The 13,979-nt window shown below is 40.1% G+C and overlaps 1 protein-coding gene across 11 annotated transcripts in view; it reads right to left on the reverse strand.

The window, feature by feature from the left end:
• The window catches only part of LIMCH1 (LIM and calponin homology domains 1), a 314,760-nt gene that overhangs the window by 29,118 nt on the left and 271,663 nt on the right, over window positions 1-13,979 (reverse strand). For all 11 annotated transcript variants that reach the window (XM_050947393.1, XM_050947395.1, XM_050947394.1 and 8 more), the window contains 4 exons: window positions 11,290-11,373; window positions 8,519-8,611; window positions 6,055-6,159; window positions 3,839-3,975 (listed from right to left, as the gene is read on the reverse strand). In XM_050947393.1, the coding sequence (XP_050803350.1) occupies window positions 3,839-3,975; window positions 6,055-6,159; window positions 8,519-8,611; window positions 11,290-11,373 (419 nt within the window). The remainder of the gene's footprint in view (window positions 1-3,838; window positions 3,976-6,054; window positions 6,160-8,518; window positions 8,612-11,289; window positions 11,374-13,979) is intronic.

Below are 13,979 nucleotides of genomic sequence, written 5' to 3' on the forward strand. Positions count from 1 at the left end.
TATACAACACAGGCTGCACATCAGAACCTTAACCCTGCCTCAGTAGGAATGTCAGCCTTCCAGCACCCTATACCCCAAGCATGAGTAAGTGCAATGTTCCAGAACTATACAGAATAGCTAGTAAGGGGAGTGGAGTCCCATAACTCCCTGAAGGAGGCATTGATCTTCCTTGGTAACTTCCTGAAGGGATGAAGACGAAAGCAGAGGGATGGCACTAAACAAACGTATATATCTGGAAACAAAGAACATAGGCCATACTTACAGGATAGGGGATTCTAACCTGGGAAGCAGTGACTCTGGAAAAGATTTGGTGGTCATGGTGGCTAATCAGCTGAACATGAGCTCCCAGCGTGATGTTATGGCCAAAACAGCTAATATGAACTTAGGATGCATAAACACAGGTATCTCGAGTAGGAATAGAGAGGTTCTTTTATCTCTGTATTTGGCACTGGTGCAAATGCTGCTGGGATACCAGGTCTAGTTCTGTGGTCCCTAATTCAAGACGGCTGTTGGTAAATTGGAGAGGGTTCTGGGAAGAGCCACGGGAATGATTAAAGGATTAGAAAACATGCCTTATAGTGATAGACTCAATAATGGACTCTTCAATCTAGCAAAAAAAATGGCTGGAAGTTGAAGCTAGATAAATTCAGATTGGAAATAAGGTGTACATTTTAATGGTGGAAGTAATTAATCACTTGAACAACTTACCAAGGGTCATGGTGATTCTTCATCACAGACCATTTTTAAAGCAAGATAGGATGTTTTTAAAAAGATATGCTCTAGGAATTATTCTGGGGAAGTTCCATGGCCCCTGCTAGGCAGGAGGTCAGACTAGATGATCACAGTGTTACCTTCTGGCCTTAGAAAGGGATCATAGAGAGCCAGAAAAAAGAAGAGAGCGAGAGACAGATAGGATTTCAAGAGTAAGGGAAAAATGGAAAGACAGGAAGAGAAGAAGAGAGAAGACAGATGAAAGAGGAAAAGACACTGGGAAAAGAATAAAGAAATCAAATGAGAGGAAGTAAAAGCTAGGAAAGATAACCAAATATTGTTTTAAAAAGTATAAAAATTGATACATTCCATTGTATTTTCGCAGTAGAAAAGAGGGTCCTCAAAAGGGCAAGTGGAATCCAGGTAAGAGTGAGGGATCTCTGGGTTGATTACAGATTGAAGAAGTTGAAGAACAGCTGAAGGGAGATTGCGGGCCAGAGTAGCTGTGTAATGTGTAGGAATGGAGGTTACAAGCACTTCCACACACCCAGTCTGAGCACAGTACATAAAAACAATTTTGCTATGTGCCCAAATGACTCATAGACTCTAGGACTGGAAGGGACCTCGAGAGGTCATCGAGTCCAGTCCCCTGCCCTCATGGCAGGACCAAATACTGTTTAGACCATCCCTGATAGACATTTATCTAACCTACTCTTAAATATCTCCAGAGATGGAGATTCCACAACTTCCCTAGGCAATCTATTCCAGTGTTTAACTACCCTGACAGTTAGGAACTTTTTCCTAATGTCCAACCTAAATCTCCCTTGCTGCAGTTTAAGCCCATTGCTTCTTGTTCTATCATTGGAGGCTAAGGTGAACAAGTTTTCTCCCTCCTCCTGATGACACCCTTTTAGATACCTGAAAACTGCTATCATGTCCCCTCTCAGTCTTCTCTTTTCCAAACTAAACAAACCCAATTCCTTCAGCCTTCCTTCATAGGTCATGTTCTCAAGACCTTTAATCATTCTTGTTGCTCTTCTCTGGACCCTCTCCAATTTCTCCACATCTTTCTTGAAATGCGGTGCCCAGAACTGGACACAATACTCCAGTTGAGGCCTAACCAGCGCAGAGTAAAGCGGAAGAATGACTTCTCGTGTCTTGTTTACAACACACCTGTTAATGCATCCCAGAATCACGTTTGCTTTTTTTGCAACAGTATCACACTGTTGGCTCATATTAAGCTTGTGGTCCACTACGACCCCTAGATCTCTTTCTGCCATACTCCTTCCTAGACAGTCTCCTCCCATTCTGTATGTGTGAAACTGATTGTTCCTTCCTAAGTGGAGCACTTTGCATTTATCTTTATTGAACTTCATCCTGTTTACCTCAGACCATTTCTCCAACTTGTCCAGATCATTTTGAATTTTGACCCTGTCCTCCAAAGCAGTTGCAATCCCTCCCAGTTTGGTATCATCCGCAAACTTAATAAGCGTACTTTCTATGCCAACATCTAAATCGTTGATGAAGATATTGAACAGAACCGGTCCCAAAACAGAACCCTGCAGAACCCCACTTGTTATACCTTTCCAGCAGGATTGGGAGCCATTAACAACTACTCTCTGAGTACGGTTATCCAGCCAGTTATGCACCCACCTTATAGTAGCCCCATCTAAATTGTACTTTCCTAGCTTATCTATAAGAATATCATGCGAGACTGTATCAAATGCCTTACTGAAGTCTAGATATATCACATCCACCGCTTCTCCCTTATCCACAAGGCTCGTTATCCTATCAAAGAATGTTATCAGATTAGTTTGACACGATTTGTTCTTTACAAATCCATGCTGGCTATTCCCTATCACCTTACCACCTTCCAAGTGTTTGCAGATGATTTCTTTGATTACCTGCTCCATTATCTTCCCTGGCACAGAAGTTAAACTAACTGGTCTGTAGTTTCCTGGGTTGTTTTTATTTCCCTTTTTATAGATGGGCACTATATTTGCCCCCTTCCAGTCTTCTGGAATCTCCCTCGTCTCCCATGATTTCCCAAAGATAATAGCTAGAGGCTCAGATACCTCTTCTATTAACTCCTTGAGTATTCTAGGATGCATTTCATCAGGCCCTGGTGACTTGCAGGCATCTAACTTTTCTAAGTGATTTTTAACTTGCTCTTTCCTTATTTTCTCTTCTAAATCTACCGTCTTCCCGTAAGCATTCACTATACTAGACATTCCTTCAGACTTCTCAGTGAAGACCGAAACAAAGAAGTCATTAAGCATCTCTGCCATTTCCAAGTCTCCCGTTACTGTTACCCCCTCCTCATTGAGCAGTGGGCCTACCCTGTCCTTAGTCTTCCTCTTGCTTCTAATGTATTGATAAAAAGTCTTCTTGTTTCCCTTTATTCCCATAGCTAGTTTGAGTTCATTTTGTGCCTTTGCTTTTCTAATCTTGCCTCTGCATTCCTGTGTTATTTGCCTATATTCGTCCTTTGTAATCTGACCTAGTTTCCATTTTTTATATGACGCCTTTTTATTTTGTAGGTCACGCAAGATCTCAAGGGTAAGCCAAGGTGGTCTTTTTCCACATTTTCTATCTTTCCTAACCATTGGAATAACTTGCTTTTGGGCCCTTAATAGCGTCTCTTTGAAAAACTGCCAACTTTCCTCAGTTGTTTTTCCGCTCAGTCTTAATTCCCATGGGACCTTGCCTATCAGCTCTCTGAGCTTATCAAAATCCGCCTTCCTGAAATCCATTGTCTCTATTCTGCTGTACTCCCTTCTACCCTTCCTTAGAATTGCAAATTCTATGATTTCATGATCACTTTCACCCAAGCTTCCTTCTACTTTCAAATTCTCAACAAGTTCCTCCCTATTTGTTAAAATCAAGTCTAGAACAGCTTCCCCCCTAGTAGCTTTTTCAACTTTCTGAAATAAAAAGTTGTCTGCAATGCAGTCCAGGAACTTATTGGATAGTCTGTGCCCCGCGGTGTTATTGTCCCAACATATATCTGGATAGTTGAAGTCCCCCATCACCACCAAATCTTGGGCTTTGGATGGTGATGGGGGACAACCATCACCAACCTTACGAGTACAATCACTTGTCTAAAATTCCTTGATTTAACTCACACCTTTTCTTTTCCAGGCATGGTTCACTTCTCTTGTTTTTGGCTAATGATGCACTCTCCTGCTCCCAGGGTAATTTCTTCTCTCTTTTAATTTCCTTTTGTTTCTCTTCCTCATGAGAATTGCTCAGTTCCATCATAGTCTACAAATAAAAGTGAGATAATAGTGAAGATCTTCTTGTGAACTGAACTTCAGAACACGCATGAGAACAATACAGGCTGTGCCTGAGTGTACTGTATTTGTTACACATAAAGGAAATGCCTTCAAGGAAAAATGAACAATGTTACATAATATGAAAGTTATTTGACCTTACTGACCCTGACCTTGGATTTGACTGGGACAGTGTTTAGAAAAATTAACATGATTATCCTGAACCCATAACAAGGAAATTATGGAAGGGCATTTCCTCTCCAGAGAGAGTACAGCATTTATTCAACACAGAAGCCATACATGGTGCCAGTCAGAAGATTGTCATTACAGAAAGATAATGTGACATTCAAAACACGGTTACAAAATTCCTCTGGCTTCAAAGTTAAGCTTCAAAAACAAAGCTGGTTAATATATGCTCACTGGTGAGGTGTTTTTGAGACATCCCAGGGGAAACAAAATGAGTATTTATTCACACGCTCCATTGCTAGAGAAATACAGTGATTGAGTAGAATGTGGTCTTCAGTACTGAAATACAGTATCAGAGAGATAGCCGTGTTAGTCTGGATCTGTAAAAGCAGCAAAGAGTCCTGTGGCACCTTACAGGCTAACAGATGTATTGGAGCATGCGCTTTCGTGGGTGAGGTTTCACCCATGAAAGCTCATGCTCCAATATGTACGTTAGTCTATAAGGTGTCACAGGACTCTTTGCTGAAATACAGTAATAAATTAAAGGTACTGTCTAGCAGAGAGCCTTCAGTATGACAAATGCTCATCTCTTTCTCCATTAGAATGAGAAGAGAAGCCACCACGCTGGGGCTCTGATTGAGAGTTTACCAATAACTACAGGCTAGACTTTGCTAGTCTCCCAGAAGTCAAAACATAGCTATTCTTGATTTCTGTCATGTACCAGGGATGTACTCTTCACCCCCAGTCTGGCTTCCTTATGGCTTGCAAAAGGGCCAAACCATATAAAGGAGTCTAAAACCCCTGTAACCAGCCATGGGAGGATCCCCCCAGTGCAGGTATTGTGGTAGGTAGTCATAAGGCTGCCTCTTGAAGAGCACCTCAAGTTCTGGTGTAGGGGGTGTGCTGGGGTGGGTCCACAGCCCACAGCACTATAGTGAATCTGTGCAGCCCAGGGAGGCTGACAGAACTTAGTCAGGCCCCCAAGGATATCTGCACTACAAAAAAGGTAATTTTACAGCAGGATTGCAAATTTAAGTTAGCTATCTCACCGTAAAATCCTAGTGGAGACAACCCACTATTTTTTACCTCAAAGTAGCTAGCTCAGGTCAAAGCCATGTGGGGTGATTGAAGTATTGATCTTGACAACCTTCAGTGAGGTACAAACGAAGTGTGCCTTGTCTCTATTAGAATTTTACAGCAAGCTGTTTTGCAGTAACCACATCCCGTTTTGAGCATTGGAGACATGGCCTAGTTGAATGTGTCAGGCTAGCCTTTTGTGAAGCGCATTCTCCAGCTGGGCACTGGATGCATCACGAGCCATGGGAGGATCAGAGTCTGAACATTCCTGTGTTATTTCCATATTGCTTTAGAGAGAAGTGGTCCCATGTTCTAAAGGCAAATTTAAGATTTCCTAGGCCTTTACATGGTGGTCAAAGTAGATTGAAATACAAGGGTGACATCTGCCTGCCAAAGAAGAGGGGAAGCAATGAGGGGAGTAATGCTCACTAGAGACAGGGGGAGGAAGGGGAACACTCCATCTGCTTTTAATGGGGAACTGTGCAACTTCTGACTCCTTTTACTTTAACCCTGCTCTTCTCTAACGTAGGATGGTGGTAGTTTGCTTTGGGGTTTGGCTCTGTATTTATAATAATACACTTTATTTACACACTGTATAGTGCTCAGAGACATATAACTGGGCACATTTTTATTGAGAAGTGCTTTTAAAAGTAAGATGGGGTGATCCGTGAAACAAATTGCCTTTCATTCTATTCCTAGAGCCTACTGATCTTAACAGAATGACCTAACTCCCCTGAACATAGTTTTGCCTTTACTGCCTCATTTTCATTAACTCCTAATTTACACTCCAGTTCTGTCAGACACTCACCATTATCCCATTTCCTTCACTGACAGAGGAAGAAGTGGAGAGGGGTTCAGCAGAGCTTGAAGAAACCGTGAATGGAACTACAGTATCCTCAATTATCTTGCGCTCCTAAAGAAGAGGTGGGAGTAGTCAGGAGGAAAAGGAGAGATTAAAAACATGAAGCTTGCCAAAGGAACATTGGATAAGACACTTACTCTTAGTGGAATTCCATGCCAAAATGTTAAAAATTCTGTGCCAAAAAATTAAACAACCATTCTGCAAATTTCTGCATATTTTATTTGTCAAAATAATACAATATAAGCATGCCAGTTTCAATTATTTTGGTAATTTATTTCAAAATATCTGTCAGCAAGTATGTCTAACAATGTAGACCAAAAAAAAATATTCTGGTAATTTTTTTAGACAAATAGATTCCTTACTAGTATATTAATACAGAACTTTGAATAATTCATTTAAATTACAATACAGAATTGTATTTCCTGCACCTTTCAGAAGCAGTACAAAGGCTTGGGAGTGTCGGGCAATGGAGAAAGTGAGGGAGAGGCAAGGACCCTGGAGTGAACCTGGAGGGTTGTTGTGGGGAGAAGTATGGAACAGGTTTTTGTCGGGGGAGAGGCAGGACTTTTAGGGAGTTGGGGAGCCTCCCCCATGCAGACCCTGGCTGATCCTAAGCCTCTCCTATTCAGTCAGGCACATCTATCCCTGTCCCTTCAGCCCCCCTCCCCCATCCCATGTGGACACGTACCCCCACTCCCATTCAGTCCCTGGCTAAATGCCACCCCACTAGCCCCTGAGCCCATGCCTCCCATCTGCCCTCTTCCACTAGCACTCTGAACCCCAGACTGCGACCCCCCCAGCAGCCCCCTGTGCCCCACTCTGTCCTAACCTGGCTCCATGAGCTAGGTGCTATGATGAACTTTTACTCCTAGGGGAATTTTGTGCCACTGCACGCTCACAGATTTCTTTTCCCCCTCCACAGAAAATACAATTCCACCCCAGATGTGCTGCAGTTCCACCTTTTGCCCACCAGAGGCTGCTGTGGCATCAGAACAGACTGCTGCATTCACGCTGTTAGCTGTTCTGGCACCACAGTGGCCTCAGGTGGCCTCAGGTGGAACAGCAGCACTTCTGGGGCAGAATGTATTTTCTGCAGAAAAAAAAAAAAATCTGTGGGACACATGAATTCTTTGCATGAACAGTAGTGCAGAATTCCCCCAGGAGTAATACCTTCAAAAGAAAGAGTATAAAGTTAGGCTTAAAAATCCATATTTAGTTAGATCACTAGGTAAGTGGCCTGATCTTCAAAGTTGCTGGACATGCAATACTAAGCTACTAGACTCAATATCAAATGCCAGGGCGTTTTAATTGATAGTTGTGTATTCCATAAGAAGTTTTTCCTTTTCTCAGTTTTAAATTTGCTCCACGCTCTAGTCATTTTCATTGCGTTTCTCTGAACATTATGTACTCACGCTGTATCTTTTTTGGGATGGGTTAACCAGAACTGGACCCTGTATTCCAAATGAGGATGTGTTACTATTTTATATAATGGCATTGTAATATTTTTTCAGTATTATCTTCTACTCCATTCTTCAACTAGGACATTATTATTATTATAGAATTAGCTGAAGTTATTCCTTCCAATGTTCATTTCTTTAAGTTTGCCAACACTGAATTTCATCTGCCACTGTGCTGCCTATTTGCCTAGCTTTGCTAAGTCTCCAAAGTTCATCATAACTTTCTCTAGTGTACTTTGCCACCAGCCCCATTATATGATTATGAATGCCAGTGTATCATGGGGGGTAAACTGGGGAAGTCACAATTGCTGCTGTTGGCCAAGTACATGCTTGTGTTTATTGATATGCACAGTCATATTGGGAATGCCTGTTTAATCTCGCCTAAACCAATTCTTCTGCCTCCTCTTTTGTACATTCCTATGTCATTGCATCTGTAGCACAGACAGATTTCCTAAAATAACATTTAATTATTTTCTAAGTAATGCACGGTGGCTAGACATTATGGTGATAGGTGCATGAGAAATGCAGAGAGAGTTCAGAAAGATGAGTTACCTCTCATCAGGGTCATGAGTATGCCATTTACTACTCAAGCACCGATTATCCAATATTAATCTGCCTAACTACAATATATAAAAGTATGACTAGAAACATGCAATGAATGTGACAAGACAACTTAACATTTTCCAAGCTAACTGCACCACTGAAACAGGATGAAGGGATGACTTCAGCATAAGACAAAACAAGGGCATGGAAATTAAAAATAATTCAACTGACAGTGAGCTTCTGACATTTCCCTTGCCAAGATGTAAATTCTCTCACATAAAGGATTATTGTAAATTGTTAGTCTCAAAATAACAGTCCCACTAGTAAAACATTTTAAAAATGCATAGAAGATACACTTGCACTAGAACTGCAAGATTACTTCTTAAACTTGCTTCTTTTGAATATTATACCTCCTCACAGTATCTACGCTCCTCCTCTTCAACTTCTTTCTGTGCTTTTTCCCATTCTTCTTTCAGCTTGTTCTGCTCCTTCTGGTACCTCTCCTGTACAAAATTTCAGTACAATCTATTCAATCGGAAACTTAATAGGGGATTCTTTTTATCTGTTTCAGTTCAATGGTTAAAAGACAGTGTTTATGTTCTGCAATATCTGCTATGTATCAGGAAACTGGACCCACTAGAAACTGGTTCATCAGAAAACATGCATGCAATGTAAAAACAAGAACATGAACAAACTTCTCTTCCCTTCTCCCTTCCCCTCCCCACCACTCCCCACAGGGGAGTTTTATAATATTGTTTAGTACTCTTAGTTTATTGTAAAGCACCAGGGACACAAAGTGCTATATCAAGTCTGACTAGTTCGGAGTTTTCAAATGCTAGATGCTGTTCAGAATGAAATTTTCAGCATTTAAAAACAACCATAGTTTATGAAGAGCTGAAGAGTTCTGAAAAAAAGCTATCAAAACACTCCAATATATTTAACACATAGATTTTGCTTTAATCATTGGCTAAAATAGCTGCTGAATTTAACTGGCTTCGCAAATATTAGCTTTGGCACTAATCTAATAAAGATAAGCTGCTACTAGTACAATTTAATGAAAGATGAAAAACCATGTAGGCTTATAAAATAAATAGACAACGTATAGAGGTCTGAAGTGGATAAGATGATGATTAGCTGAGTAGTTGGTTTTCTTCCTGGATGGGATTATTTCTTGAGAAATCTCCCCAGCCCTGAATGTGTTCTGAATCAAAAAAGAATCTTTTAAAGAGCTCTTTAAAATGCTGTGGTGTCAAAACTGTTTTCTCTGTATTGGAACAGCCAAGTCACATTGTTTCCTCTGCACTTTGGTTGCAACCTCCTTCCTCCAAAATATTGTGCAAAATGAAGGTTAAAAATACCAAGAACACAAAACCCAGACCCATAAGAAATTTATTATCAATTTGATAACCAGGCAAACCACGCAATCTATGAGGTATAAAGAGACTAAGCTCAAGAAGGAAATACTGTTCAAAAGCAATCCATTCTTAAATATGTAAACCTGCATTTTTATTACCCTCCATCCCAAGCTTCTCTCCTGGTGCCATCGTTCTTGTTAGGAAAAAGAACAAACAAGACTTCCTTGGAGCAAGTTAATGTTGCTCTCTTGGCTCACTGTTAAGTGACACGAGGAAGTTTCAATTTCTCTCTTTCCAGATTGGAAAATAGTGGCACTATGGTTCGCTCAGCCAGGACAGGAAATTGGCCCCCCAGGTCTCTTACATTGCTTATTATACTACTAAGCTGTACAGAGAAAGTTTCCAGAAGCCACTTTATAATGGAGACGTTTAGCTTGGTCTTCTTAAATTAGGACAACTGTAAACTACAGTCTACAAAATCTAACAAAGTAATTGTTTGTAAACAGTGTTCTCATATGCACAGTGTTCAGAAAAACTATCAAAGCAATTAATCAACACACAGCTTATGTTTTGGGTGCTTTAAATATAGGCCTAATGTATGGTATGTATTTGGTAGCTATTCCTTAATCCCTGAACTAATGTTCTGGTTAAAAACAAGATAAACATGGAAGTCCTACCTGACGCCAGGAAACAAAACAAAACACTCAACAAAAAACAAACCACTTTTCTTTCTCTTTCCCCCAGGATTTGTGGAAAAGTTTTGGAGAGATTCTAGCACTTTGCTCTTAAGGAGCTGGTAGTCAGGGGAACCAAGTTGAGTACCAAAGTGCAAGAGGTGTTCAGTGTCCTCCTCCATCCTCATCCAAGATGTGTTTCTATTTTCTTTTACCATCTTACCACTCAAGTATGGTGGTTCACAGCACAGATAACTTACGACTGGGTTTAGAACAGGGTGGAATCAGTGAAAGCTGTATACACAGGGATTTACTAGTCAGCCCATCTCTAACAGTAAATATGATCTGGGCACAGAGCACATGCTGATTAGGAAAGGTTATTATATATGGAACTGATTTACAAGTTAACATATTGTACACAATCCTATTTGACAGAAGCAAAACATAACACTGAGAACTGAACCCATAAAAGAGTTAAGACCATTGCCATTATATATGTGGATAGCCATACATCAACTCACATTAAGCCAGATGCTGTTTCACAATGTTTTACTTTTGTATTTTAAAAAACAGCATGCCTCTGAAAACAAATCCTATACTGAACAATGGCATGTTTTTGAATTAAGCTAAAGTAAAGCAAATGATGCAAATGTATTTTTATGGATAGTATGTTTTCATGAAGTATATATTTATTAAATTCTATCATTTAAAACTATTAGGCATGACAAGGTATTTCATAAACCAAAAAAATCACTTGATTTATACCTATAAATTTAACTCCTCTCCTTTAAGAAATAAAATTAACTTACTCTTTCACATGCTTGACAAAACAGTAAGTTTTACAAGCATTTGCCACAAATTAAGAATTAAATTATTATATTAAATAATTTCTGTCCTTTTTATACATAAATTGGGCAGAAATATTTTTAAACAATAAATTTAAATATTTTTTACATTTTAACCAATTAAATTTCATGTGTTCAGTATCTTCAAGCAATTTTAGGTTTATTTGATAAATATAAAATATTCAATTTTGAAACTAAAATTAAAATAGTCATGAAGTGAACTGTGCTGCTCAAGGTCTAACAAGAGTGACAATTCAACTGAAAAACAAGCAAGCAATAGTGGGAAGAAATTTAGTAGCACAAGTACCTGAAGCAAGCGTTCCTGTTCATGCTGCCATCTTTCCTGTCGCTTTCGTTCCTCTTCCGGATCCCAGGACCAGAAACTGAAATGCTTAGATAAATTGAATGAGGTTATTAGAATCTAATAATATACATCACAAGACAAGCCTAAAAAGTTGCACAATGTAGTCACTTAAGCTATTCTACCAATTAGTGAAAATGTTAAGCTACAAGTGGAATTCAGATTTATAATTGCTTCAATTTTACAGTACTTTTCATGGTTAGCTAACAGTATTCCTAGCTTCACCATCAATTGGAAATGGTTTTATTTTTGCAATATATATAGGTCACAGAAAAATCATTTGATTTGCAAATAAGAACTAGGAAAACATCAGGCAGAACAGGAGAAAAGAAGAAATTGAGAAGAAATTCCAAGGGGCATTGATCTACATATACAAATATACCAATTCAGTAAAGAAAAATAACCAAATGCTTATTTTTCCTGAAAATAATCCTCTGATGCCACAACTATCAAAATAAATTATCATAGCAGAACAATATTCACACATCTCAGATCTTGGACACAATATCCAATCTCAAAGTCTTGGCTTAAAGTATTATTTATACTGCAACAACATCCACGGGCCCCAGTCAGATAAGGGACCCATTATGTGATGTGCTAAATTTTTTTCTTCAGAAGCTGAGGCCTTATGATGTAAATATCTAATTACTCTACATTATGAGTCCTGTGCATTCTCAAATGAGAAAAAATGTCTATTTTCAGATGACGAGCAGCACATGGAATACAGGATATGCTGTGTTCAAATATATGTGGGTTTCCTTGAGGCGTAATGGACTCTGATCTGTTGATCATTTCTGGTATGTAATAATTTCTTTGCAAGTAATCAGAAGGAACATGCAAACAGTCACGGAATCCTAGAGCTAATGGAACTATTCATTCTCAAAGTTAAGCATGTATGTAGGAGCCAGGCCAAAGTGAATCCATACAGCATAATACTGCATTTCTCCTAGTTAAGGGGAAAATTCTGCTCTTAGTTTAGACCTGGGCAACTCCACTGATCAGGGCCGCCCAGAGGATTCAGGGGGCCCAGATTTGGACCTTAGCGTCCAAAATATGGGGGTTAGCATGAAAACCTCCAAGCTTAGTTACCAGCTTGGACCTGGTACCTGCTGCCACCACCCAAAAAATTAGAGTGTTTTGGGGCACTCTGGTCCCCCTGAAAAACCTTCCCTGGGACCCCAAGACCCAAATCCCTTGAGTCTCACAACAAAGGGAAATAATCCTTTTTCCCTTCCCCCCTCCAGGTGCTCCTGAAGAGATACACAGACACAAGCTCTGTGAAACTACACAGAGGGACTCCCCCTCTCTGTTTCCAATCCTGGAAACAAATAGTACTTTCCTATTCCCCCAGAGGGAATGCAAAATCAGGCTAGCAATCCAACACACAGATCTCCCCTTGATTTCTTCCTCCCACCAATTCCCTGGTGAGTACAGACTCAATTTCCCTGAAGTAAAGAAAAACTCCAACAGGTCTTAAAAGAAAGCTTTATATAAAAAGAAAGAAAAATACATACAAATGTTCTCTCTGTATTAAGATGATATAATACAGGGTCAATTGCTTAAAAGAATATTGAATAAACAGCCTTATTCAAAAAGAATACAAATCAAAGCACTCCAGCACTTATATTCATGCAAATACCAAAGAAAAGAAACCATATAACTTACTATCTGATCTCTTTGTCCTTACACTTAGAAACAGAAGACTAGAAAGTAGAAACTACTTCTCCAAAGGTCAGAGAAAGCAGGAAGACAGACTAAAGACTCAGACACACAATTCCCTCCACCCAAAGTTGAAAAAATCCGGTTTCCTGATTGGTCCTCTGGGCAGGTGCTTCAGGTGAAAGAGACATTAACCCTTAGCTATCTGTTTATGACACGCCCCCCAAATTGCAGACAGTGGGGAAGCTCACTGGCGGCGATTTCCTTCTAGAACTTGAAAATAAACAGATTAATACAACACATACACCTTTACATATACTCCTAAGTATATAACTAACAGACTTCTACATTTTAAGAACACTTTTTAACTACTGAATTCTGGGAAACTCTCAAGGGAGAGTGCATCAGCTACTTTGTTAGAAGCTCCTGTGATGTGTTGAATTTCAAAATCAAAATCTTGGAGAGCTAAACTCCAACGAAGAAGTTTCTTGTTGTTCCCCTTGGCAGTATGAAGCCACTTTAGTGCAGCATGGTCAGTTTGTAGTTGGAACCGCCGTCCCCAAACATATGGGCGTAGCTTTTCCAGGGCGTACACAATGGCATAGCATTCCTTTTCACTGACTGACCAGTGACTTTCCCTCTCAGACAGTTTCTTGCTGAGAAACACGACAGGATGGAAGTTGTGATCTGTTGCTTCCTGCATGAGCACTGCTCCTATACCACGCTCAGATGCATCCGTGGTTACTAGGAATGGCTTGTCAAAGTCCGGGGCCCTGAGCACAGGGTCAGACATGAGCGTTGCCTTAAGTTGTGTAAAGGCCTTTTGACACTCATCAGTCCACTTAACTGCATTTGGCTGGGTCTTTTTGGTCAGGTCGGTCAGTGGGGCAGCGATTTGGCTGTAGTGTGGTACAAATCGCCTGTAGTATCCGGCCAAGCCTAAGAAGGATTGGACCTGCTTCTTGGACCGTGGGACA

Source organism: Gopherus flavomarginatus, chromosome 3 (genome assembly GCF_025201925.1).
Source record: "Gopherus flavomarginatus isolate rGopFla2 chromosome 3, rGopFla2.mat.asm, whole genome shotgun sequence".
Lineage (NCBI taxonomy): Eukaryota > Metazoa > Chordata > Testudines > Testudinidae > Gopherus > Gopherus flavomarginatus.